Source organism: Podarcis melisellensis (assembly GCF_964234715.1).
Source record: "Podarcis melisellensis genome assembly, chromosome: 2".
NCBI classification, from domain to species: domain Eukaryota; kingdom Metazoa; phylum Chordata; class Lepidosauria; order Squamata; family Lacertidae; genus Podarcis; species Podarcis melisellensis.
The window spans coordinates 104,776,165-104,803,710 of NC_138529.1; the positions used below are offsets into that span (position 1 = coordinate 104,776,165).

The 27,546-nt window shown below is 45.7% G+C and overlaps 2 protein-coding genes across 2 annotated transcripts in view; both read left to right on the forward strand.

Moving 5' to 3' along the window:
• The window catches only part of LOC309363201 (kyphoscoliosis peptidase-like), a gene marked incomplete at its 3' end in the record, with an annotated part of 40,333 nt that extends 32,874 nt beyond the window's left edge, over nucleotides 1-7,459 (forward strand). Inside the window, exons 5-7 of the mRNA XM_081899307.1 lie at nucleotides 3,406-3,514; nucleotides 5,709-5,721; nucleotides 7,294-7,459. Of these exons, the coding sequence (XP_081755433.1) occupies nucleotides 3,406-3,514; nucleotides 5,709-5,721; nucleotides 7,294-7,459 (288 nt within the window). The remainder of the gene's footprint in view (nucleotides 1-3,405; nucleotides 3,515-5,708; nucleotides 5,722-7,293) is intronic.
• A 7,244-nt stretch (nucleotides 7,460-14,703) lies between these two features.
• On the forward strand, nucleotides 14,704-24,627 carry LOC309365220 (kyphoscoliosis peptidase-like). The gene is made up of 7 exons (XM_081903448.1): nucleotides 14,704-14,729; nucleotides 16,507-16,589; nucleotides 17,353-17,461; nucleotides 18,747-18,864; nucleotides 20,705-20,866; nucleotides 22,035-22,220; nucleotides 23,871-24,627. The coding sequence occupies exons 4-7, from the start codon at nucleotides 18,857-18,859 to the stop codon at nucleotides 23,947-23,949; spliced, it is 435 nt and encodes a 144-aa protein (XP_081759574.1). The 5' UTR covers nucleotides 14,704-14,729; nucleotides 16,507-16,589; nucleotides 17,353-17,461; nucleotides 18,747-18,856; the 3' UTR covers nucleotides 23,950-24,627.
• Nucleotides 24,628-27,546: the final 2,919 nt, after the last annotated feature.

Here is a 27,546-nt window from a genome sequence, read left to right on the forward strand (position 1 = left end):
ATGGTCTCGTTAGATAGTAAAATTCATGTTAAATTGCTGTTTTAGGGGTTATTTTTAAAAGTCTGGAACGGATTAATCCATTTTGCATTACTTTCTATGGGAAAGCAAGCCTTGGTTTTGGAACACTTTGGTTTTGGAACAGACTTCCGGAACAGATTAAGTTTGAGAACCAAGGTACCACTGTATTCATTCCTTTTTCTAAATGGCTTTTTGTAAATGTCAAGTGGTATATAAACTTTATAAACCCAATTACAGTGGTACCTCGGGTTACAGATGCTTCAGGTTACAGACGCTTCAGGTTACAGACTCCACTAACCCAGAAATAGTACCTCGGGTTAAGAACTTTGCTTCAGGATGAGGACAGAAATCGTGCGGCAGCAGCAGGAGGCCCCATTAGCTAAAGTGGTGCTTCAGGTTAAGAACAGTTTCAGGTTAAGAACGGACCTCCAGAATGAATTAAGTACTTAACCTGAGGTACCACTATAATAAAAATGGATATGCTGGGGGGCGGGCAGGGTGAGGAGATATCTGGCCGAAACACCAAGCTTGCAGGTTGACTGGGTAAAGAAATCTCCCTACTCTTAGCATTTGGAGCTGAATGTTGGCAGAAGCTGAACGGAAGCAGAATCCCTTTTGGAGGAAAGCACTTGACCCTGGAAAATAAGAGACCTAATATTTATTATTGAAAATACATGTGTGATAGGAAAGATTCTAGATCTGTCTGGCTAAGGTGGAGCTGCAATAAGCATATGTTTGGTCTTGCAACTCAAACAAAGTGTGCTCCCATTATGTATCGCATCGTGGAGGAGGCAAGGAAGGAGGAAGGAGATGAGATCAGCAACTCTGTGATTGTCAGTGTAACATCGAGGGCTTATCCACACTTACATTTCCTCTGGTCCTTCCAGGTATGGTCTGTGCTTTATAGCTCTGTGAGCGCTCTTTTTTTGCCCCAGAACATTCCCCCAAAAACCTGCTCTTTGGTGCTAATTCAGAGCAAATGTCAATCTGCAGAAAACCCAAACTGACATTTGTGCAAGTTTAACCTGGCCAGTCTTTACAATACAGTGGTACCTCGGGTTAAGTAAGGTACTTAATTGGTTCCGGAGGTCCGTTCTTAACCTGAAACTGTTCTTAACCTGAAGCACCACTTCAGCTAATGGGGGCCTCCTGCTGCTGCCGCGCCATCTGAGCCCGATTTCTGTTCTCATGCTGAAGCAAAGTTCTTAACCCGAAGCACTATTTCTGGGTTGGCGGAGTCTGTAACCTGAAGCGTATGTAACCTGAGGTACCACTGTACAATGTCCCAGAAAGCCTTTGCAACTCAATGAAGCATCAGCTGTCTCCCAAGCCAGTGCTCTGTCTCACCTGCGCAAGCACAGCTCCACTGCCAGGATGACGACTCTGTGGGATGATGGAAATTGTGATATATGCTTTCATGTGCATCTTGTCTCATCCCAACAGTAGCGATTTTGTAGGCTTTCCAGGAGAAGGAGGAAGATCAATGGCGCTTGAGAAAAAAGATCTGTACGGTAAATATAACTTATTTGTTATGGCTATAAAGGACCCCTGACCATTAGGTCCAGTCATGGCCGACTCTGGGGTTGTGGCGCTCATCTCGCTTTATTGGCTGAGGGAGCCAGCGTACAGCTTCTGGGTCATGTGGCCAGCATGACTAAGCCGCTTCTGGCGAACCAGAGCAGTGCACGGAAATGCCTTTTACCTTCCCGCCGGAGTGGTACCTATTTATCTACTTACATTTTGATGTGCTTTCAAACCGCTAGGTTGGCAGGAGCAGGGACTGAGCAACGGGAGCTCACCCCTTCATGGGGATTCGAACCGTGACCTTCTGATCAGCAAGGTTTAACCCACAGTGCCACCTGCATCCCTTTGTTATGGCTATATATGGCTATATTTTAGTTGTGGGGAACGTTTGGCCCTCCAGATGTTGTTGGACTACAACTGCCAACAGCCTCAGCAAGCATGGTCAGTCGCGAGGAATAATGGGAGTTGTATATCATAGTAGCAGAGAAAGCAGTTTTCATGAGAGCCCGTCCACACCTCTTGAGATGTTCTGGGAACAAGGCTTGCATGGTAAAAATTAGATACACCATACATTTAACGCCAAGGCCAGCCCTAACATTAGGCAGTGAGAGGGCCATTTCGGGCTTCAGATATTCCTGGGTGGGTGGAGGGAAGAGAAGACACATCCCTGCATACTATTATGTTTGCCCTACGTCCACTAGGTTAGCCTGCTCTCAGGTATGGTGAAGGATTTTGTCCCATCACCACCGTTTGGTTTTTGCAAGTGGAATGGGGTTTCTGTATGTGGCATGTGGGTGGGTACATTTTATCCATCACCTCAAGCAGCCCTGTTTGTGTCACCATTATAGTTCCCGAAATGAACCTACAGTTAACGTCCCAGTGAATGAATCCTGTAGATAGGTCTGAGAACAGATCAAAATCCACGTCTTCCATGTTTCTTCCTAGATTATCCTTGGGATGAATGCAATGAGAAATCGATAGAAATAGACTTGGCGCAGTTTGAGGAACTCGATGCCTATGCACAGAAGGTATGCTGTCTCTTATTGTGATATATTTAGAAGTGGAGTAATATCAGGGGTTTTTTTAAACGTGGATTTGGATTCTAAGAGTACCTTCAAGTGTGCTCTCCTGAGAGGAGGCAGCTTCTTATGTCCACGCTGAAGGTCACAATGGGAAGCATCATGAGTCACAAGACTCTGTTTTGCGCATGATGAACACAACAAAGGGACTGTTCACGTAGGCTGAAGACTAATAATAATAATAATAATAATAATAATAATAATAATAATAAATTTATTATTTATATTCCGCCCATCTGACTGGGTTTCCCCAGCCACTCTGGGTGGATTCCAACAAAAGATTAAAAATACATTAAAACACAAGTCATTAAAAACCAGGGAACCAGGCAGAGGGCCTTCTTGGTGGTGGCGCCCGCCCTGTGGAACGCCCTCCCATCAGATGTCAAGGAAATAAGCAACTATCTGACTTTTAGAAGACATCTGAAGGCAACCTTGTTTTAATGTTTGATGTTTTATTTTTTAATTATTATTATTCATATTCTGTTGGGAGCCACCCAGAATGGCTGGGGAAACCCAGCCAGATAGACAGCATATAAATTTATGATGATGATGATGATGAAGAATCCAGGAGTACCCCCAACTATTACCTGGCTCCTTCAGGGGGAGTGCAACCACATTCAGAACAGGAAACCTGTCAATTTCTAGAACGTGAGAACCACCCACCAAGATACTCCATCGCCCCAGGATTCAAACACAGTTTATTGTCCTCCATCTAGTCCACCACTGCATCCCGACACTGACCCATTCTAACTGCTACCAAATCTATTTCCCTTTTGTGAAACAGGTGAATGTCAAGGATAGCGTGGAAAACCTGGTGAGCGTCTTGCTCCAAAAAGCCCACAGTGACCTGGAGAAAGTCCGAGCCATTTGGATGTGGATTTGCCATCATATAGGTGATTTGTCACACAATAAACTTTTGTTATTTCATTAAGGGAAAAATACATATGTTCATTGAACTGATTGCTCACTCGCATCTTCTGAACGTTTGCAACCCACACGTGACTCTTGCAGACCCTTGTTCACTATGCATTTCATGCTTTGGGGTGATATTTCATAAATGTGTTTATTTCTCTAGAATATGATATGGAAGCCTTCTATGACGAAGCCAAGAGGACTTCAGAGGCAGCAGATGTCCTGCAGTCAGGGAAAGGAATTTGTACAGGATATTGTGGACTCTTTGAAGAAATGTGCAGGTGACTTCTTTCAGCCCCAGTTATCGGGTCAAGCAGTGGTTTCGTGGCAGGGATGATGGGAGCCACAGGTTCCCCAACTCTCCTCAATGGTTTGAATGTCCCTGAAGCAAATTTGCATATATAGGGTTGTGTTGAATTAAGCTTTGAGCAGATCCACTGAAATCAATGGACTGTTTCTTTGGGAGAGGGGGCAGGCAGGTGTGGTGGACACCCTGGTCCTGAATGGGATAACTGGACCAGGTGCAAAGAAAGGTCCGCCATGCTTATATAGCAGGCATGCAGAACCTTTGGCCCTCCAGACATTGCTCAGCTGCAACTCCCATCAGGCCAAGCAAGCTTAGCCAATGGCCAGAAATAACGGGAGGTATATTTCAGCAACATCTGGATGGATAAAGATTTCCTACATCTGTAATATGAAACAAAACAAATTAAATTAAATTAAAAAATAAAGAAATTAATTCCGGTAGCACCTTAGAGACCAACTAAGTTAGCTATTGGTATGAGCTTTCGTGTGCATGCACACTTCAGATACCACATAAAAGTTCATACCAATAACTAACTTAAAGGGACCCCTGACCATTTGGTCCAGTCGTGACCAACTCTGGACTTGCGGCACTCATCTCGCTTTATTGGCCGAGGGAGCCGGCGTACAGCTTCCGGGTCATGTGGCCAGCATGACTAAGCCGCTTCTGGTGAACCAGAGCAGCGCATGGAAATGCCGTTTACCTTCCCGCCGGAGCGGTACCTATTTATCTACTTGCACTTTGACGTGCTTTCGAACTGCTAGGTTGGCAGGAGCAGGGAATGAGCAACGGGAGCTCACCTCGTCATGGGGATTCGAACCGCCGACCTTCTGATCGGCAAGTCCTAGGCTCTGTGGTTTAACCCACAGCACCACCCGCGTCCCTAATAACTAACTTAGTTGGTTTCTAGGGTGCTACTGGAAGGAAATGTTTAATTTAATTTAATTTGTTTTGTTTTGTTTCGACTACGGCAGACCAACACGGCTACCTACCTGTAACTTGTAATATGAAAGAAAGAAATGAGGCAGGCTGTGGTCACAGTCGGGTCTGTTAGCACTACTGATCCATGGCTTTTCTGAAAAGGAAAGTAGTGGTCCCAGGTGACACTCATAATAATTCTATTGTCTCCATCAAAATCCCACAATGCACACCCCTAATGAGGCAGACCGGAGAGGACAAGCACTAGTGTGAAATGCAATGAGCTGGGAAGGCTGTTGTTTGGCTTCTGAAAACAGCACAGTGAAGGAGGATGTTGTTCAAAAAGAAAATCAGCGAAAGCAGCCACAGTCCCTTGATCGCAATGGTGTTCCTGAATACCTTTCTTCCCTTCTCAGTATTGCAGGGATACAGTGCAAGACGTTGTCAGGCTACTGCATAGGTTATGGATACAAAGCAGAACAGATCATTGAGGAATATAACAGTCATGTCTGGAGCACTGTTCATCTCGATGGAAGGTGGCACCTTCTGGACAGTACATGGGGAAGTGGCTGCGTGGCTGACAAGGGCAACTTCACTTTCAGGTATGTTGTTAGGCAGAAAGAAGAAGAAGAAGAAGAGTTTGGATTTGATATCCTGCTTTATCACTACCCGAAGGAGTCTCCAAGCAGCTAACATTCTCCTTTCCCTTCCCTTCCTCCCCCACAACAAACACTCTGTGAGGTGAGTGGGGCTGAGAGACTTCAGAGAAGTGGGACTGGCCCAAGGTCACCCAGCAGCTGCATGTGGAGGAGCGGGGACGCGAACCCGGTTCCCCAGATTACGAGTCCACCGCTCTTAACCACTACACCACACTGGCTCTCACCAGTGTGGGACACAACGAAGGCATAGCTCAATTCCGTTGCTTCTAGAGAACTTTCCCCACCCCCCCTTAGACTACATCTCAGAGTTGGTGATTTGACAGCCACAGGGCTGACTATTATAGTCCAGCTAGAATTATTATGAATTATTATATGTATCTAGAATTAAGCCATTGGCATGGCGTGTCACGGTGGCAGGGAGATTATGTAAACTCCTCCAACCATCCATTTATCCTCTTGATAGCCAGTGTGGTGTAGTGGTTAAGAGCGGTAGTCTCGTAATCTGGGGAACTGGGTTCGCGTCTCTGCTCCTCCACCTGCAGCTGCTGGGTGACCTTGGGCCAGTCACACTTCTTTGAAGTCTCTCAGCCCCACTCACCTCACAGAGTGTTTGTTGTGGGGGAGGAAGGGAAAGGAGAATGTTAGCCGCTTGGAGACTCCTGAAGGGGAGTGAAAGGCGGAATATCAAATCCAAACTCTTCTTCTTCTTCTTCTTGAGTGGTTCTAGAGTGTTACATTTACCCTGATGATCCTGGAAGCTGGGTTGTTGTTTGTCAACCTAGTGCTGTGTTGGACTACAACTCCCATTGCCCCTAGCTGGGTTTGATGGGATTTAGAGTTCGGCAACATCTAGAGCAGCGGTTCTCAACCTGTGGGTCCCCAGATGTTGTTGGACTGCAACTCCCATCATCCCTGAGCTCTGGCCTTGCTAGCTAGGGGTGATGGGAGTTGTAGTTCAACAACATCTGGGGACCCACAGGTTGAGAAAGGCTGGTCTAGAGGGAATTAGATCAAGGAAGGGTCATATAGACCTTTAACTGTGGCTAATGTTAGCCATGGTTTGTTTAAACAAGCTAGCTAGCTAAACGATAGTTCGAAGATGGCTTGTCAAACCATAGTTAACATAAAGCGCTGTTTGTCGGATTTGGGTGAGACAACAAACTTTGGTTAATCTAGACCAGGAGGTCATTTCCAAACCCTTTGCAGGTGGGCAGAGATGGAGGGGGGTGGGAAGAATGTGAGCCTGAGGCCCACTACGGCTCATTCTCAACATGCTAAATTATAGGTAAAGGTAAAGGGACCCCTGACCATTATGTCCAGTCGTGACCGAATCTGGGGTTGTGGCACTCATCTTGCTTTATTGGCCGAGGGAGCCGGTGTACAGCTTCCGGGTCATGTGGCCAGCATGACTTAGCCACTTCTGGTGAACCAGAGCAGCACATGGAAACGCCATTTACCTTCCCACTGCAGCGGAACCTATTTATCTACTTGCACTTTTTGGCATGCTTTTGAACTGCTAGGTTGGCAGGAGCAGGGACCGAGCAATGGGAGCTTACCCCGTCGCGGGGATTCGAACAGCCGACCTTCTGATCGGCAAACACCCAAGAGGCTCAGTGGTTTAGACCAGTGTTTCCCAACCTTTGGTCTCCAGCTGTTTTCTGACTACAATTCCCATCATCCCTGACCATTGATCTTGCTAGCTAGGGATCATGGGAGTTGTAGTCCAAAAACAGCTGGAGATCCAAGGTTGGGAAACACTGGTTTAGACCACAGTGCCACCCGCATCCCTTATGCTAAATTATAGTTCTACTTGAAATCTGAATTGGGCAAGTAAATATTCCACACTCATTCTTCAACAGCTTTGCCTGCTTCACCCTAGTTCTGATTTCAGACTGCATGATTCCGCGGTCTTCTTTTGCAGATACAGCGAGTTTTACTTCCTTACCCATCCTGCTCTGTTTATTGAGGATCACTTCCCAGATGACCCCAGGTGGCAGCTTCTGAAACAGACGTTAAGGCTGAATCTGGACGGATGTGACAGCTAAAATATGCCTGAGCTTTATTCTGTAGGACTGACTGACTGGAAGATCCACCGAAACATCACTCACTGAGACATGTAAAATTGATTAGAAGCATCTATCCAGAACACAGTTGCTTTGGCAATCAGTCTTATGTTTTTCAAAAGGGAAGGACTGCGTCACATAAGCCAATACCCTAACAAAGCAGAAGCACTGGGGGAAATCTGCGTATTTGGCAAGTTAATGTTTTTAGAGACAATTGCTCTTATGACACACACACACACACACACACACAATTTATATACCGTATTTTTCACTCTATAAGACGCACCAGACCACAAGACGCACCTAGTTTTTGGAAGAGGAAAACAAGAAAAAAAATAATTCTGAATCTCAGAAGCTAGAACAGCAAGAGGGATCGCTGCGCAGTGAAAGCAGCAATCCCGCTTGCTGTTCTGGCTTCTGGGATAGCTGCGCAGCCTCCATTCGCTCCATAAGATGCACACACATTTCCCCTTACTTTTTAGGAGGGAAAAAGTGAGTCTTATAGAGCAAAACATACGGTAATTGCGCGCTCTCTCTCTCTATCAGTGGCGTAGCGTGGGTTGTCAGCACCCGGGGCATGGCAAGTAATTTTCGCCCCCTAACCTGTGGATTTGCGCCCCCTAACCCTAACCCCCAGATGTTGCGCCCGGTGCGGTCGGCCCCCCCTGCACCCCGCACACTACGCCACTGCTCTCTATATATATCACCTCTATTTCTTTATTAGTAACCTTGATGTCAAACCAAAGTGGCCTTCGCAGCAGCTTGCCAACTAGAACAGAATAATTACATTAGTGTACGTGTTTGTATGTTGCTTAGAGAGGTCTAAGAAGCAATCAAGATGGCTTGCGGCAATTCACATTCAGCGCTGATGTGGACTTTTGCTACTTGAATATGTGGAAACTTTGAGCCTGTGCAGGTGGTGGATGTCCCCATATATGTGAAGAGGACAGTATTGAGGACAAACTTTGTTTCGGGACAACGTTCTAAGATCCTGTGTGATAGAGAATCTCTTGGAAAAGATTAAAGATAAGCAAAAACAGGAGTTCATTTGTAACTGGGAACCTCTAAGAGTTACTTAAAAAATAAGTGTTGCAATCCGAATCCTGTAGCAGCCTTTGAATAAGCTCTGTAAATAAAGGTTAAATGGGTTAAAATAGATATATATATACATAGATTCATATTAATAATTTATTATGATTTTGCTGATAAATTTAGGTAATAGGTTTATTAGAGTGAAAAGATGTTGAGAAGGACGGGAAGTCAAATTTATGAAGATATATGCTTCTTTGTTGGAATTTTTATTTTGATGAGTTTGATTTACAGACTATAAAATGTCTTTGATGTACGGATGTAACTACAGTTAAGAAAGCATCATCATCATCAACATCATCATATTTTTTAAAAAAGATCCTGTGTGATAGAGCTTTATTTTTCATTCCATGTGTCGTATTAAGGCCCAGTTTTGGAGAAGGAATCTGGGGAAGAGAAGGCAATTTGAAGGAGAAGGACCATGGGAAGGGAAGACCAATTTGGAGAAGGACTGCTGTGAGAAGCAATCCAGGGAAGACTTAAACAGCAGAAATCCTTCTCTAGGGCATCACCTTTCCCAATTTTTACTTGTTATATTGTAAGGATCCGTAGCTCAGTTCTTTTGTGTGTGTACACCCCTGCCCCTTTCCATTCCCCTTTTTTCAGGGTTTCTCTTCGCAAGGAAGAAAGAATCCTAAGTTGTGTAACATTTGGTTAGGAAATAAAGATTTGAACTTTTATTTTTTGTCTGCTTAGTTATCCTGGTGTCCTGAAATCCACTTGGGGGTATGGAAAATATGCCGACTCATTTGGGTCACTTATAAAAAACAGTGAGAAATAAAGCAGTGACTGGGTCCAGGATCCTTCGGGTTACTGGTAACGGGAGAGCTTTGTGGGCTGGGATCCTAGGAAAGTTAGCTGGTAGAAGCTCTTTCTTGGAAAGAACCTTGCAGGAAGAGGTCACAGAATAACCATTCAGTGTACTTCTCTGCTTAATGAGGTCAGGGTGAGCAAGTGAATTGTTGAGGGCTAATAACTTGTAGGGTTATTTGCAAAGCAACAGTGGGCCCTTTACTGAACTAACAGAACTGGACAACAGGGTCAAAGCAACTGCTTAAAGACATTTCTGAAGGCCTGGGCCACTCCCACTCCCAACGTGATTGGCTGTCTAAACTTCCAAGCTGCGAATCAGGACTCAGAGTTTAAGGGCCAATGGCAGAAGCCCAAATCCTGAAATGTTCTGTGATTGGATATCATGCATCGAATCAGAACACAGGAGCACAGAATCCTTAGTCCAGACTCAAGCTCAGGCAAACACCGACCACTGAATACATAACAGGCCCCATGGCATTTTCAGGAGACTGGCTGACTACTGATTTGTAACCACAAAACTCAAGAACTGTCCCGCTTGCTGGAATTGAGCTGAGGGATCCCCTTGCACCCTTGGAGATCTTTTGAAAAGCAAAGACACGTAGAATTTTGCCTTGATAAGAAAAGAAACAAGAATCAAAGATGGGGAAAAATTTGTTCTGGGGCTCAGCCCCTGCACTTCCTCCTACTGCTGGCACTCAGTCATGTGCTAAGTACAAAGATCATGCCCCTTTTGGACTTCCAAAGGTTGGAAAAACCCTGCATTTAAAGGGGTAAAGACACAGGACAACAATGGGATGGGGAGGATTTCATGCGGATGCCAATATATTACAGTCAAACCTCAGCTCCTGAACGCCTCAGTTTTGGAACGTTTCGTTTCCCGGACGTCGAAAACCCGGCACATTTCAAAACTACCGTGGTACCTCGGGTTACATACGCTTCAGGTTACAGACTCCGCTAACCCAGAAATATTACCTCGGGTTAAGAACTTTGCTTCAGAATGAGAACAGAAATTGTGCTCCGGTGGCACGGCAGCATTAGCTAACATGGTGCTTCAGGTTAAGAACAGTTTCAGGTTAAGTACGGACCTCCGGAACGAATTAAGTACTTAAGCTGAGGTACCATTGTATTGTGAGGCAAAGTAAGAGTCCATCAGTTCCTGAGGTGAAATTTTGGGGTGGGGAATGTCTGACCTCTGAGCACATCTTGCCCCCTCCCCAAGTCTTCCCCCATTTGGTCCATGAGGCCATTCTCACATGCAGGTAAGGGGTGAGGCGTGACTGATAGGACATGGCTTTCCAAAGCTGCTTTACACAGCCCTCAAAGCACGGGCCTAGTTGTCAGGATCCTCTGAAGAAATGCAGAAACCAGAGACGCATTGCTAAGCAGGATAGCACCCCCTTCATATCAACACAGAACATCCCGTTCAGTTGGGCTGAGCCATGGCACTCCTGGCAGAGAGCTCTTTGGCGAGCCGAAACTCAGTACTAAGTAGAATTGCCCATCCCTTCAGGAGAGGGGGCGATCCTTCTGAGCACTAAAAAAGAAGGGAGAAATTTCTTCCCTTCCCTGTGAAGCCCAAGCTTGCTGAGTTCTTAAAGAGAGAGGTGGGGGCTCCCAAAGTCTTCCCCTCCTTCCTGTTAAGCCTGATCTCACCGCAGTCCTAAATAAACAGGGGAGACTCTCCAAGACCATAGCTGTCAACTTTTCCCTTTTCTTGCTAGGAATCCTATTCGGAATAAGGGAATTTCCTTTAAAAAAGGGGGAAAGTTGACAGCTATGTCCAAGACTGAAGTGATATTAGGCTTTATAGTCCTCTTTCCCTCCTCACTTTTAGGCCTGTTGTCTCTTTGTTGGTAGTGAAAGGGATTTTGACAAGGGCAGCCCTGTCGAATGAGCAAACCAGTGGTATTTTAGGGAGCAGGTTAGCAGGTGGGGCCCATGACTTACATCATAGGAGCCTACACAACACAAAACACTGTTGCTGTATGTAGGTTTTATTTTGTTTTTTTTTATCTTATAATTGGGAAATGTACATCCAGTTTTTCCCCCTTTAATTTTTTTTTTGGGGGGGGGCCCTAAGAAAGTGGGGCCCTAAGCTATAGCTTGTTTACCATATTTTTCGCTCTATAAGACGCACCAGACCACAAGACGCACCTAGTTTTTGGAGGAGGAAAACAAGAAATAAAATATTCTGAATCTCAGAAGCCAGAACAGCAAGAGGGATCGCTGCGCAGTGAAAGCAGCAATCCCTCTTGCTGTTCTGGCTTCTGGGATAGCTGTACAGCCTGCATTCCCTCCATAAGACGCATACACATTTCCCCTTACTTTTTAGGAGGAAAAAAGTGAGTCTTATAGAGCAAAAAATATGGTAGTTTATACGTAAATCTGGCACTTCTCCCGCCCCTTATAACACTAGGTTCAAGGAAGACAGAAGATAGTACTTTTTCACGGAGCACATAGTTAAACTATGGAACTTGTTCCCACAAGAGACAGTGAAGGCCTCAAAACTTTGATGGCTTTAAAAGAGCATTAGACAGGTCCTTGGAGGAGAGGGCTATCGATGGCTACAAGCAGCTGAAGGCAGAAATGCTTCTGAATACCAGTTGCTGGAAACCACAGGAGGGGAGAGGGAATGAGCAATGGGGACACCTTCTGTATCTGCACTTCCCCACGCAGGGAACTTTGACGCACTCCAGCGCTGCTTTGCTAAAACATGTTATGCTCTCCCTTTTGTTTTGACTTCATGGATGCTCCTCCAGCTCTTCTTATCCTAATGCCAAGGTCTCCAAGCAATGGGTTGATAAACTCAGATCAAGCCACGCTCTTCCCTCACCCCTCCAGCTGGGCATTTCATTCCTGGCTCAAAGCAGGAGAGCCTCGCGAGAATTACTCTCTACGGCAGCAGAACTTTTCTCCAAAGCAGAAGGAAATAATCTCCTGGACGTCTCCGCTGAGCACCTGCACCAAAAAAAAAGGTAACCAAAGTATCTTAATTTGATTGTGTTTCTTAGAAAGAGGTTTATAGGAACTTTCACATTAGTAACTGGTGAAGTTCTGCAGGCTTCTTGAATTCGAGGAGAGTTTGCAGGCAAGATCTCATTCCATGAACTTTGCAGGTCAGAGCAACAATTTAGCACGCTCCTCCGTTTCATGAGGTCAGTGTGAGGCTGCAAGTGGAAATGTTGTGGGCTAGTAACTTGCGGGCTTATTTGCTAAGTTACAGTAAATTGCTAAGTTTGCTAAGTTACAGTGGCTTTTAACACAATATGCAAGAATTCTCTCGGTTGCTTAACTGAGCTGTGAGGTGCTTTTGGACCCCCTGAGGTCTCTCCAAAAGAAAAGACGTGTGTGATTGTGTTGCCCTTTTATAAGAAAAAGAAGCAATTTTTTTTTAAAAAAAGAATATTTTGTTGATTATTGTCCCAAGTAAAATTTGGGAATTTTGTTCTTGTGCCCTCCTTGCTCTTTGCTCTGGCACTCAGCCCTGTGCCAAGCACAAAGGAGCTTTTCCATTATGTCCATTTTGGACTTCCCACGGATTGAAAACCCCAATATTTAAAGGGCGGAGGTCCAGGACAACACTGGGACGGGGAGGATTTCGTGTGGATACCACTTTAGGCTGCCATCGGGGAAAGCAGAGAAAGCTATTTTAGGCTGCAACCCTAACCCCACTTGCCTGGGAGTAAGCCAAACTGAATTCAATAGGACTTATTTCTAAATAGACATAGTTAGGATTGCACCCTTAGAAGGCAGTCTCAACCTTCATGGGGGGGGGGGGCTGTTCTCCATAGTAAAACTGTTGCGATTCCATTAAGTGGATTTAGAGTGGTGTCAGTAGTTCTTCTGCATATGTATATATATGGACGCAGGTGGCGCTGTGGTCTAAACCACTGAGCCTCTTGGGCTTGCCGATTGGAAGGTCGGTGGTTTGAATCCCCACGACGGGTGAGCTCCCGTTGCTCTGTCCTAGCTCCTGCCAGCCTAGCAGTTCAAAAGCACGCCAGTGCAAGTAGATAAACAGGTACCGCTGCAGTGGGGAGGTAAACAGCATTTCCGTGCGCTCTGGCTTCCATCACAGTGTTCTATTGTGCCAGAAGCGGTTTAGTCCTGCTGGCCACATGACCCAGAAAGCTTCAGACAAACGCCAGCTCCCTCGGCCTGAAATTGAGATGAGCTCCTCAATCCCAGAGTCGCCTTTGACTGGACTTAACCATCCAGGGGTCCTTTACCTTTAACTTTACAGTGGTGCTTCAGGTTACATATGCTTCAGGTTACATACGCTTCAGGTTACAGAAGCTTCAGGTTACAGACTCCACTAACCCAGAAATAGTACCTTGGGTTAAGAACTTTGCTTCAGGATGAGAACAGAAATTGTGCTCCGGCGGTGTGGCAGCAGCGGGAGGCCCCATTAGCTAAAGTGGTGCTTCAGGTTAAGAACAGTTTCAGGTTAAGAATGGACCTCCAGAATGAATTAAGTACTTAACCCGAGGTACCACTGTATATATAAGTTGGTTGCTGATGGTTTAGTCATTGAATCACTTAGTAATTCTTTGAAGGAGACAAGATGCCAAACCACAATTCCCATGATTCACCAAGAAAGGATGGGGAACCTGAGGCCCCCAGGAGTTGCTGGCCTGCATCTCCCATCTCCCATCACCCAACACCATTGGCTCCGCTAAAAGGTAAAGGTAAAGGGACCCCTGACCATTAGGTCCAGTCGTGGCCAACTCTAGGGTTGCGGCGCTCATCTCGCTTTATTGGCCGAGGGAGCCAGCGTACAGCTTCCGGGTCATGTGGCCATCATGACTAAGCCACTTCTGGCGAACCAGAGCAGCGCACGGAAACACCGTTTACCTTCCCGCCGGAGCGGTACCTATTTATCTACTTGCACTTTGACTTGCTTTTGAACTGCTAGGTTTGCAGGAGCAGGGACCGAGCAACGGGAGCTCACCCTGTCACAGGGATTCGAACCGCCGACCTTGTGATCGGCAAATCCTAGGCTCTGTGGTTTAACCCACAGCGCCACCCACATCCCTCATATTGGCTCCGTTGGCTGGGGCTGAATGGGGGTTGTGGATTCAGCTGCCTCTGCGGAGCCACAGGTTTTGTTGTTGCATTTAAGGGCAGCTATGAAAGCTATAAGAGCAACAGATTGGGGATGGGTTTATCTGGGGCTCTGCAGAGCTCTTTCCCACCAGTCCTAGCCAGCATGGCCAGTGATCAAGGACGATGGGAATTGCAATATATGCTTTAATGCATATCTCGTCTCATCCCAACACAAACATTTTGTAGGCTTTCAAGATGGGAGGAGCACAAGCATCAATGCTGCCTCGGGAAGAAGATCTGCATGGTAAAGAGAAGTTCTTTCTTATACTTATGTACGGCTATTGATCTGGATCCTCTGTGTCAGCTGCAGGGAACCTTTGGCCCTCCAGATGTTGTTGGATAACAACATCTATTGTTGGGAGTTGTAGTTCCCCAGCATCTGGCAGGCCAAAGATCCCCTACACCTGCTGTATATATTAAAAGTACTTCTCTTAGTACTTAGCAGTGCTGCGTATCTTCTTCTTGTTGTTGTTGTTGTTGTTTAGTCGTGTCCAACTCTTCGTGACCCCATGGACCAGAGCACGCCAGGCACTCCTGTCCTCTACTGCCTCCCGCAGTTTGCTCAAACTCATGTTGGTAGCTTCGAGAACACTGTCCCACCATCTCGTCCTCTGTCGTCCCCTTCTCCTTGTGCCCTCCAGCTTTCCCAACATCAGGGTCTTTTCCAGGGAGTCTTCTCTTCTCATGAGGGGCCAAAGTACTGGAGCCTCAGCTTCAGGATCTGTCCTTCCAGTGAGCACTCAGGGCTGATTTCCTTCAGAATGGAGAGGTTTGATCTTCTTTCAGTCCAGGGGACTCTCAAGAGTCTCCTCCAGCACCATCATTCAAAAGCGCCAATTCTTTGGCGATCAGCCTTCTTGATGGTCCAGCTCTCACTTCCATACATCACTACTGGGCTGCGTATCTTAGGAAATCATTTTATGAGCCCGTCACTCAACCACCCGGTGGCATAGCTAGCTGTTCAGGCGCCCAAGCCACCACATCACTCCCAGGAGAGATGCGTGGCTCGGGCGCACTGCAGGCTCGGCGGGAAGTGCTGCCCCCTGCGATGTGGCGCCCAGTGCCCCCCCCCCAGCTACACCTCTGCACCCACCTCTTGAGATATCCCGGGAACAAGGCTTGAATGATAAAAATTAAGTACGCTCAGTGTTATTTTTCTAGACAAAGAGGTGCCAGAACTCACCACGAACGCTTTGCTTGTTCTTTTACAATGGCACCTACCCTGAGAGGTGGCGGAACTCAGTTCCAGTGAGTTCTGGCTGGGGAAAAAGGCTACACTATATTTTTCCCCCTCTAAGGCTGGAGCTACTGTTGGGCCAAGTGAGGTGGCTCAGATGCTCCAGGGGGGCAGGGATCTGTGAGGTGTCAGAGAACAGATCATTGCATGCTACACAGTCTGCCCTTCACCTTCAAAGTAAGCCTGTTCTACTCAGGTGTGCTGGAGAAAATCTGTCCCATCACCTGTGTTCGGGTTTCTGTAAGTGGAACGGGGCTTCAGTATGTGGCATGTGGGTGGGTGGGTACATTTTCTCCCTCACCTCAAGCAGCCCTGTTTGTGTTATTGTTATGCTACGATTATAGTTCCTGAAATGAGCTTGCAGTTGATGTTCTGTTGAATGCATATTGCAGATGGATGCAGTGAAATTTGCAGCCGGGGTTAAGGGATGCCAGGCAGTCTGACCAAAGCCAGATGTTTGGTGTGAAGAGGGCTTCTCTAAGGAGGTACCAGCTGTTCCAGTGGGAAGTGCAAGCCATGCCATACGCCTTGTGTGCTGTACTCAAAATGGTCTTTCAAAATCAGATCAAAATCCTACCTTTTAAGTAGAGCAACGTTGGTCACAGCTGAAGCGCCTCTACTCCTGCTGCTGAATTTCACTTGGGGAGAAACAGAAAAGGCTCCCTATCTCTATTCCCTGCTGGTTCCCTGTATTCCAACCCTTTAAATAACCTTATAGGTCATCCTTTGCTCTCCCTCCCTTTCCCCACTGTTTCTAGAATGACTTTTCCATTTTTGTTCCCAGATTATCCATGGGATAAATCCAATGAGAAATCAATACAAATAGACTTGGCAAAGTTTAAGGAACTGGATGCCTATGCACAGAAGGTATGCTGTCTCTTACTGCGATATAGGCAGCGAGGAATTTGCTAGGATGCTGAGGTTTTTATGTGCTTTTGGAATTTGAGAGTGCTTTCGAGTGTCCTTTCCTGATAGGAGGCAATTACTTCAGTTCAGATGGAAGGTCCGAACTGGGAACATCATGAGTCACAAGACCCCATGAGTCACAAGAAAACTAACACAGTGGAGCACCTATTCACACGGGCTGCATACACCATGCACTTAAAGAACACCAACTCCCCAAAAGAACTATGGGAGTTGTAGTTTTCCCCTCACAGAGCTACAAATCCTAGAACCCTTAACAACCTACAGGATTCTCTTTCTCTCTCTGTGTGTGTGTGAATTAAATGCATGTATATACATCCATAGGGACGCGGGTGGTGCTGTGGGTTAAACCACAGAGCCTAGGGCTTGCTGATCAGAAGGTTGGCAGTTTGAATCCCCACTACGGGGTGAGCTCCCATTGCTCGGTCCCTGCTCCTGCCAACCTAGCAGTTCAAAAGCATGTCAAGTGCAAGTAGATAAATAGGTACTGCTCCGGCGGGAAGGTAAACGGCGTTTCCGTGCACTGCTCTGGTTCACCAGAAGCGGCTTAGTCATGCTGGCCACATGACCCGGAAGCTGTACACCAGCTCCCTCGGCCAATAAAGCAAGATGAGCACCGCAACCCCAGAGTCGGCTACGACTGGACCTAATGGTCCAGTACCCCCTCCTCCATATTAACTGCTTCCATTTACCTTCTGTGAAACAGGTGGATTTCAGGAATAGTGTGAAAAGCCAGGTGAGAGTCTTGCTCAAAAAAGCCCACAGTGACCTGGAGAAAGTGCGAGCCATTTGGATTTGGATCTGCTATCATATAGGTAGGTGGGACTGCCAACTTCCTGCATACTTGAGTCCCCTTGCCTTTGACAACTTCCGGTATTAAAAGACCAGCCTTTGTCACTGCCCTGCGCCCATGAATCCAGCTCTGTAGCAGAGTTCTTTAGCAGACACCCAGTCCAGTGATTGCCAGCCAAGGAAGATGGACACATAAGGTCATATCAAACCAAGTTATATTCAGAGTAGACTGGCTGAAATCAATGGATGTAAGTAACTCATGGACATTAAATTCAGTGGGTCTACTCTGAACATGGCTTATTTGCAGGTGACTTGGGCCTTTTCACCATTTCATAGCCAGTCATGTCAGTTCCATTTGCACAAAGGATTCTGGATTGTAACCTTTGCACAAAGGATTCTGGATTGTAACCTGTGTGGATCAGTGATTTGGTGTTTGGCTCTCGCAGAGCTTTTTTGGGATCTCTGTTCAGCCATGAAACTCAGAAGGGATCAGGAGGTGCTCATTGATAACAGAAATCACTGGGTTAAAGCTCACTTAAAGTCCCGAGGTAGCATTATCATCAATTTACGATGGGGTGGAAGGTCCGCAGGCTGTGAAGGACTTGCTCACAAATATATTGAAAGCTGCATGAATTATGATAGCTAGGAAGTGGAAGGGGCAAGCAGAATATAAAATGAGAAAATGGTATAAAGAGGTGTGGGATAAAGCTATTAATGATAAATTAACATGTGCCATTAAGGTAAGACGGGGAATATGCAGGAGAAATGATTTTGAGGAGATATGGAGGGTGTTTGCAGAATTTGTACTGTTAAAATGCAAATGGGTCAAACCATCGCTCGAGGTGTTGAAATTTTGGGAGGTTGGATAGTTACAATGGAATGGTCTTGGTGGTGGGGGGCACATTTTTATTCTTATTTATTTATTCTTATTACTTTGTCAAAATAAAATAAAGGTCACAGCACGGGGTAGGGGGGGAGGAGGTGCCGCTTCAGGCCCCTGTCTCCAGACTCCTAACCCTTGCACCAGTGTGCATTTTTATTTGGCAACAAGACCCTGGATCTACACAAAGCACCTCTCTGGCAGATTTACGAGTGCTTCCATACCTTCGCTTTTGAGGTGTGATTCAATCACATACAGGCAAATTCATGTTGTGCAATTAAAAGTTCATTTGGAGCTCTTGCAAGACAAGCCACCCCCCCCCCCCAATCGGATTTTGTCAACAAGGAAAGAGATTGAGAAACATGCTGGAAAGTGTTGCCACCCCACAAGCAAATCAGAATGGGTGCTCATTGTCTTTATTTCTACAGAATATGATGTGGAAGGCTGCTATAACTTGGACAAGCTCTGTTTTAAGCCAGCTGATATCCTTAACTCAGGAAAGGCTATTTGCGGTGGATATGCTCGACTCTTTCAAGCAATGTGCAGGTAACATCTACAGTGGTACCTCGGGTTACATATGCTTCAGGTTACATATGCTTTAGGTTACACACTCCGCTAGCCCATAAATAGTGCTTCAGGTTAAGAACTTAGCTTCAGGATAAGAACAGAAATTGGGCTCTGGCAGCACAGCGGCAGCAGGAGGCCCCATTAGCTAAAGTGGTGCTTCAGGTTAAGAACAGTTTCAGGTTAAGAACGGACCTCCGGGACGAATTAAGTACTTAACCTGAGGTACCACTGTATTGGCTCCAGCCATCATGGCAAGTGGTTGTTACTTGACTGTAGCGATAGGAGAGCTGGAGAGCCAAAGGTTCTCCACCCCTTGCCCTAGGCAGCTATCTCCACACTTAGGCGTGATCAACTCGCATGTGACAACCCCAAGAAATAAGTAAATCAATAGATTCTAAGCAGGAAATGGTGGGAGAGAGCTGGAGAGTCCTTATGGGTCATGAGCAGACCCTCCCCAGAACCCAAAGAGGACTTCAGTGGGAGCGGAGAAAGCCCCAAAGAGAACGGAGGCACAGTGGGGCTTTGTTTAGGTTGCTCAGCCTCCCACCTAGTAGCTGACACATGTCACAGCGTGGCAGCAGCTGCTGCTTTTCCACAGGTCCTCCAGCCAGCCCCAGAGCTTCAACTTTGTTGAAAAGAATGTTGTGTGGAGAGAGAGCTGGAGAGCAGGAAAAAATGAACTTTTTTTAGTGTGTGCTCCCTACTTACACAGGGACGTGGGTGGCGCTGTGGTCTAAACCACTGAGCCTTTTGGGCTTGCCAATCAGAAGGTCGGCGGTTCGAATCCCTGCGATGGGGTGAGCTCCCGTTGCTCAGTCCCTGCTCCTGCCAACCTAGCAGTTCAAAAGCATGCCAAAAAGTAGATAAATAGGTACAGCTGCATTGGGAAGGTAAACGTCGTTTCTGTGCGCTGCTCTGGTTTCGGTGTTCCGTTGCACCAGAAGCAGCTTAGTCATGCTGGCCACATGACCCAGAAAACTGTCTGCGGACAAACGCCGGCTCCCTTGGCCTGTAAAGTGAGATGAGCGCCACAACCCCAGAGTCGTCTGTGACTGGACTTAACTTTCAGGGGACCTTTACCTTTACCTTACTTACACAATTTTTGATTATGCGCATGAGGTTCCGGAACATGACCCACCACGTAAGTGGAGGAATGCCTGCCCTGTGAATGATCCTGGAGCAAAATTGCATATATACGGTTGCATTGAATTGAGTAGATCCATTGGAATCAGTAGACTTAAAAATTACCGTATTTTTCGCTCTATAAGACACACCAGACCATAAGACACACCTAGTTTTTGGAGGAGGAAAACAAGAAAAAAAATATTCTGAATCTTAGAAGCCAGAACAGCAAGAGGGATCGCTGCGCAGTGAAAGCAGCAATCCCTCTTGCTGTTCTGGCTTCTGGGATAGCTGCGCAGCCTGCATTCGCTCCATAAGACGCACACACATTTCCCCTTACTTTTTAGGAGGGAAAAAGTGAGTCCTATAGAGCAAAAAATACGGTACTTGAATTTAATGGGTGTCTTCCCTGTGTGACTTAGTTCCTCATCCACACTTACCTTGGCTCTGTGCTTTATAGGCACAGGTCCTGGCTTTCCAGGTCCATGTCCAAATGTTGCTGTTGTTGTTTCATCCCAGGAAAACTTGTGTTTTCCTGCCAAATTGGAGCAAATGACAACCTGTGGAGAACCTGACTGCTGTTTTCTCTGATCCAGCAAAATGAAGGACGGCCACTCCAGCCTATCAGAGCAGTGAAAGCAATCACTTGTCCTCTTGATACCAATGGTGTTCCTGAATACCTTCCTTCCCCTCTCAGTATTGCAGGGATACAGTGCGAGTATGTGAGAGGCAGCTCCAGCGTAACAGGGAAGAGCAACCATGCCTGGAATGCTGTCCGCATTGGTGGAAGGTGGCATCTCCTAGACTGCACCTGGGGAAGTGGCACTGTGGATGCTGCTTTTAGCGAGTTCACTTTCAGGTACGTTGTTGGGCAGTAGAAAGACCAGGCAGAACGTGGGACATACTGAGGGTATAGCAGAAGAAGAGGAGTTTGGATTTGATATCCCGCTTTATCACTACCCTAAGGAGTCTTAAAGCAGCGAACCATCTCCTTTCCCTTCCTCCCCCACAACAAACACTCTGTGAGGTGAGTGAGGCTGAGAGACTTCAGAGAAGTGTGACTGGCCCAAGGTCACCCAGCAGCTGCATGTGGAGGAGCAGGGAAGCGAACCCAGTTCACCAGATTACGAGTCCACCGCTCTTAACCACTACACCACACTGGCTCTCACAGTTAACTTCATTTGCTTTCAGGTGGTTTTGTTTTGCTTCAACGACTTGTCAGAATTTGCGATTTGATGGCCATAGGGCTGATTAATGTAAGCAAGCGTATTAAGAATGAGGCAACTAGACAGGTGACTGGGAGCGGCCACCAAGACCATATAACACCGGTCCTGAAAGACCGACACTGGCTCCCAGTACATTTCCAAGCACAATTCAAAGTGTTGGTGCTGATCTTTAAAACACTAAATGGCCTCAGCCCAGTATACCTGAAGGAGCATCTCCACCCCCATCGTTCTGCCTGAGGTCCAGCTCTGAGGGCCTTCTGGCAGTTCCCTCACTGTGAGAAGTAAGGTTACAGGGAACCAGGCAGAGGGCCTTCTCAGTAGTGGCGCCTGCCCTGTGGAACGCCCTCCCATCAGATGTCAAGGAAATACAGCAACTATTTGACTTTTAGAAGACCTCTGAAGGCAGCCCTGTTTAGGGAAGTTTTTAATGTTTGAAGTTTTATTCTGTTTTTAATGTTCTGTTGGAAGCCGCGCAGAGTGGCTGTGGAGGCCGGGCCAGATAGGCGGGGTATAAGTAATATTATTATTATTATTATTAAGCCATGGGCATAGAGTGTTCTGATGGCAGGGATAGATACCATCTATCTATCCTCTTTGAACAGTTCTGGAGTGTTATGCTTATTCTGGGCTACATGTGTAAAATCTGGGGATTCTGGAGGCTGCATTGTTGCAACCCAGCAGCTTCCTCAGCCAGGTGCCCACCAGCTGCTCTGGATCACCACTCTGTTTGCCTGTCTGGCCCTGGTGCTGATTTAGGCATTATTATGAAATACTGCACTACTGCACCTTCTCCTTTTGCAGTTACGATGAGTTTTACTTCCTCACCCACCCCGCTCTGTTTATTGAGAAGCACTTCCCTGATGACCCCAAGTGGCAGCTTCTGAAACCGACGGTGACACTGGAGGAATTTGAAGATCAGCAGGATCCTGACTTAAATACAGAAGGACTGACCGCTGCTGTCATAAGAATACCAACCGCTGAAAATGGGTAAAGTCAATTAGAAGCATCTGTCTTGTTCCCTTTGATTATCACAGTTACATTCACAATCAGCCTCATGTATTTCAAAGGGGAAATGACACAGAGCACAAGCTGTTACCACAACTACAACTTATCCAGAAGGCAGCAGCTAGACTGGTGACTGGGAGCGGCTGCCAAAACCACATAACTCCGGTCTTGAAAGACCTACGTTGGCTCCCAGTACGTTTCCGAGCACAATTCAAAGTGTTGGTACTGACCTTTAAAGCCGCCTAAATGGCCTTGGTCCAGTATACCTGAAGGAGCATCTCCACCCCCATTGTTCTGCCCGGACACTGAGGTCCAGCGCCGAGGGCCTTCTGGCGGTTCCCTCACTGCGAGAAGCAAAGTTACAGGGAACCAGACAGAGGGCCTTCTCGGTAGTGGCGCCCGCCCTGTGGAATGCCCTCCCATCAGATGTCAAGGGAATAAACAACTATCTGACATTTAAAAGACATCTGAAGGCAGCCCTGTTTAGGGAAGTTTTTTTAATGACTGATGTTTTAATGTATTTTTAATCTCCTGTTGGAAGCCGCCCAGAATGGCTGAGGAGACCTGGCTGGATGTGCGGGGTATAAGTAATAAATTATTATTATTATTATTATTATTATTATTATTAGTATTAGTATTAGTATTAGTATTAGTATTATTATTATCTTCCATCATCCCTGACTATCATGTGGTTGATGGGACATAAGAATTCAGCAACATCTGGAGGAAATCAGATTGGCAAAGGCTGGTTTAGCACACCACCCCAGACTCTCAACAGTGGTTAATTTTTTGAAGTTATAGAGTTATTATAGAGTTGGAAGGGACCACAAGTTTCATTTAGCCTAACCCCCAGCAATGCAGGATTATTATTTTTGCCCCGTGTGAGGCTCAAACCCACGACCCTGAGATTAAGAGTTTCAACAAGCTAGCTGGATGAGCCATGGTTTAAAGATGGCTTATCAAACCAATCAACCATGGTTAACAGTAAGCATAGTTCATCAGATTTGGGTGAGGCAACGAGCTGTGGTTAAGCCTAACCAGGATGTAGTTTCCAAACTCTTCACCGCTTGTGTAGAGGGAGGAGGTGGGGAATGTGTGAGCCCAAGGCTTGCTTGGGCTCATTCCCAGATTGCTAAACCATGGTTTCACTTGACATCTGAACTGGGTCTGTAAGTATTCCATGCTCAACCTTAGATACCTTGGTTTGCCCCTGTTGCTGATTTAGATAGGTAAAGGTAAAGGGACCCCTGACCATTAGGTTCAGTCATGACCGACTCTGGGGTTGCGGTGCTCATCTTGCTTTATTGGCCGAGAGAGCTGGCGTACAGCTTCCGGGTCATGTGGCCAGCATGACTAAGCCGCTTCTGGCGAACCAGAGCAGCGCACGGAAACACCATTTACCTTCCCACCAGAGCGGTACCTATTTATCTACTTGCACTGTGTGCTTTCAAACTGCTAGGTTGGCAGGAGCAGGGACCGAGCAACGGGAGCTCACCCTGTTGTGGGGATTCGAACCGCCAACCTTCTGATCGGCAAGTCCTAGGCTCTGTGGTTTAACCCACAGTGCCACCCACGACCCTGCTGATTTAGATAGTGTTGCTAAATACTGCACCATTGACCTTTCTTTTTCAGGTACTATGTGGTTTACGTCCTCAACCATCCTGTTCTGATTATTAGAATTTCCCAGAGGATCCCAAATGGCAGCTTCTGAAGCAGACATCTGCACCTCCAGCAGCTTGAATGTAATCCGCCTACCGTTTTATTTGATATCCTTCAAGGATAGTCACTTGTCTCTGCCATCACTGCTAAACTGACCACGGTTTCGATGCATAGGGTTTTTAGCTTGACACAAAGTTCTAAAAAATGAATATATATATATACAGTATAATACATATGACATGATACTTGTTTCAATGAGCTCTGAAGTATATGCTAAAACTGATTGCAGTATCTATTTACAAATTTACAGTATAACAAAGAAATCGGGGAGATGTTCCAGGATTTCCTTTTAAAGGCCATATCAAGAAATGAGCAAAGTGGGAAACCCTAGATTGATTTTGAAAAGCAGAGAATGAAAGGGTACAATTAACGTTTAGGCATAAACTTGTTCATATAAAAATGTGTTAAAATACACCCCCCAAAAAAAACATTCCATTTCCCAGACTTTCAGAACTTATATCCTTTACAAGCACAGCAACACAAATCATTAGCATTTTATCCACCATATTCTTGAGACACCCTAATGTGGTCCTATCCATTCACTTAATGTAGTAACAGATTTTTTTTATTATAGCAAACAGTAAATAAAAACAGTACAATCCATAAATTGGTGCAGACTTTTGGGGCTTGCCATTTATTTCCCAGTGTGTTTGTAAATGCAATAAAGTTTCACTGTTCTCCGGCAAATGTGTCCTTGTGTTTTGTTCCTCTTGCGCGATTCAGTTGTTTAATATGTGGCAATCAAATAAAATTACAGTCATACCTTGGATCCTGAACGCCTTGCAAGTCGAATGTTTTGGCTCCCGAAAGCTGCAAGCCCGGAAGTGAGTGTTCCATTTTGTGAACGTTCTTTGGAACCCGAACATCCAACTTGGCTTACGCAGCTTCCGACTGGCTGCAGGAGCTTCCTGCAGCCAATCGGAAGCCACGCCTTGATTTCTGAACGTTTTGAAAGTTGAACTGACTTCTGGAATGGATTCCGTCCGACTTCCGAGGTACGACTGTACCTACAGCGTGATCACATCTTACGTGCAGAGGCATACCTAGGGGTTGTCTATACAGAGGTGAAGGGCGTAATGTCTTGCAAACTGCTGCTCCTTAGGGGTCTGTTATGTACTGAGTTGAATAGGATCCAAAAGGCAGCAGTCTGATTGGTCCTAGAACAATAGGGTCCAGAATGCAGTAGTCTGATTGGTCCACAGGAGCCACCCAATCCAGCTCCAGGTGGAAGTGAATCCGCAACCTGATTGGCCTACAGGTGAATCCCGGAATTAGCCAACCACGTGGGGCCCATTGTGTAAATAATGTATATAAGGCAGACATTCTGAGGGAACTTCCATTCCTCCTCACCACTATGAGCTGAATAAAGAGCATGAAATCTACTCTCGACTCTGAGTGTATTTCAGGGTCCAAAGCCGATATATTTTTACTTCGCTTTAACATGTTGTTACAACTGTTATTTTCACAGAGCAACAGGGACAGAAGGAACTATGAGAGAAGCGCTGACTGGCTTCACGGTTTTTCCCACATCACGGTTTTCACCACAGCACTCGCACACATTGTGATCATAGAATCATAGAGTTGGAATCATAGAGTTGGAATCATAGAGTTGATGTATCACCATGATTAATATTATGACACTGTTTCCACGATGTGGACTTCAAACTTATTTCCCCACGCCCAAATGTATTGATACATTGCCCTGCCTTAAAGTATGTGTGTGTGCTCTATGCAGAAATCACCATGCGTGAAAAACCGTGAAGCCAGCTAGTGCCTCTACATAGCTCCATCCTGATTTCAGACATGGTAATATATCGGTACATTGCAAAATTTAGCTGGTGATCTATCATGATTTTGAAAACCAGGTAACATCCAGCCCTCCTCTTAACCCTTGTTATTCTTCAAAAATAATTTGTCTAAGTTTGCTTAAAAGTATGAGTGTGGATTAAGAAAAGAGGAGAAATGTTTCCCTACAACAGGTAACTTATCAGTTTTCGTGAAAGGTGTTAACCTTGAGAGAAAGCAGTATTATTTGTGATGGTTAAAAGGTAAAGAGACCCCTGACCGTTAGGTCCAGTCGTGGCTGACTCTGGGGTTGCGGCGCTCATCTCACTTTATTGGCCAAGGGAGCCGGCGTACAGCTTCCGGGTCATGTGGCCAGCATGACTAAGCCGCTTCTGGCAAACCAGAGCAGCGCACGGAAATGCCATTTACCTTCCCGCCGGAGAGGTACCTATTTATCTACTTGCACTTTGATGTGCTTTCGAACTGCTAGGTTGGCAGGAGCAGGGATCGAGCAACGGGAGCTCACCCCATCGTGGGGATTCGAACTGCCAGCCTTCTGATCAGCAAGTCCTAGGCTCTGTGGTTTAACCCACAGCGCCACCCATGTCCCATTGGTTAAGAAATGTTTTAATGGCGAACTTAAGCGCAGAGACCTTACTATATCACTGTTATTTTCATAGGCACATTTCAGAAGTGTTGTGTGCTGTTCCCTACAGTAAGGCAAAAGACCCATGTCATGATAGCGGAGTCCTCAGGTCCCATCCTGCACTGAAATGTAGACTGCTATCACCTGCTGATTTATGGAACAACAGGAATGTAGCTTCCAGGGTCTTTCCATGATCAAGACATATCTCAGCACTTTGTTTCTCTTCTGAACATCCCCCACCTCAGTATAAGAGGGAGGGGGAGAACTATCTGGTAGCCTTAGTAGCCCAAGTAGTTTAAAGCACTGGATTTAGAATAAGGATCATACAACTCTATATTGTATATAATTTTTTAAATTGAATTTTCAATTAAAAAATTAAATTTTCAATTTAATTGAATTTTTTAAATTGAATTTACAATTTAGAACGTTCATTTAAGCAACCTTAAAATGTCAAAAACCTCCCTTCTTCTCTTTCCATGGTTCATTTTGCATAACATAAATCCCTGCATATTTTATATAAACCAAACCATTCAGTATTCCATTATTACATCCATCAAAATTATTTACACTGCTGAATTTATCTCAACGTTTTCAAGTGTACACAATTTCCCCCCATAAATATTTTCCAATCTTCTTTAAACGTATGATCTTCTTGTTCTCTTATTCTCTGTGTCAGGTCCACAAGCTGCACATATTCCATCAGTTTAAGTTGCTATTCTTCTTTAGTTGGGACCTCGCCTGTTTTCCATTTTGGGGCTAACAAAACACAGGCCACAGTGGTGGCATACATAAATAACCTTTTTTGACACCTGGGAATTTCCATCTGAATTACCCCCAACAAAAAGGACTCTGGGTTGTTGTTGTTTTAGAAAAGTACTTTTAAACATTTTTTTCAATTCATTATAAATCATCTCCCAATACTCTTTTACCCTTTTACAAGTCCACCGCATATGAAAAAACATTTTTTCAAGAATCATACAACTCTAGAGTTGGAGGGGACCAGAAGGGTCAACTAATCGAACCCCCTGCAATGCAGGATTAAACCCACATCCCTCAGGTTAAGAGTCTCATACTCTACAGACTGAACTATCGTACCATTGTTTATAGTAGCACATTTTGTTTAAGATGGTTTAAGCAAAGCACTAAAGCTCCTCTAAC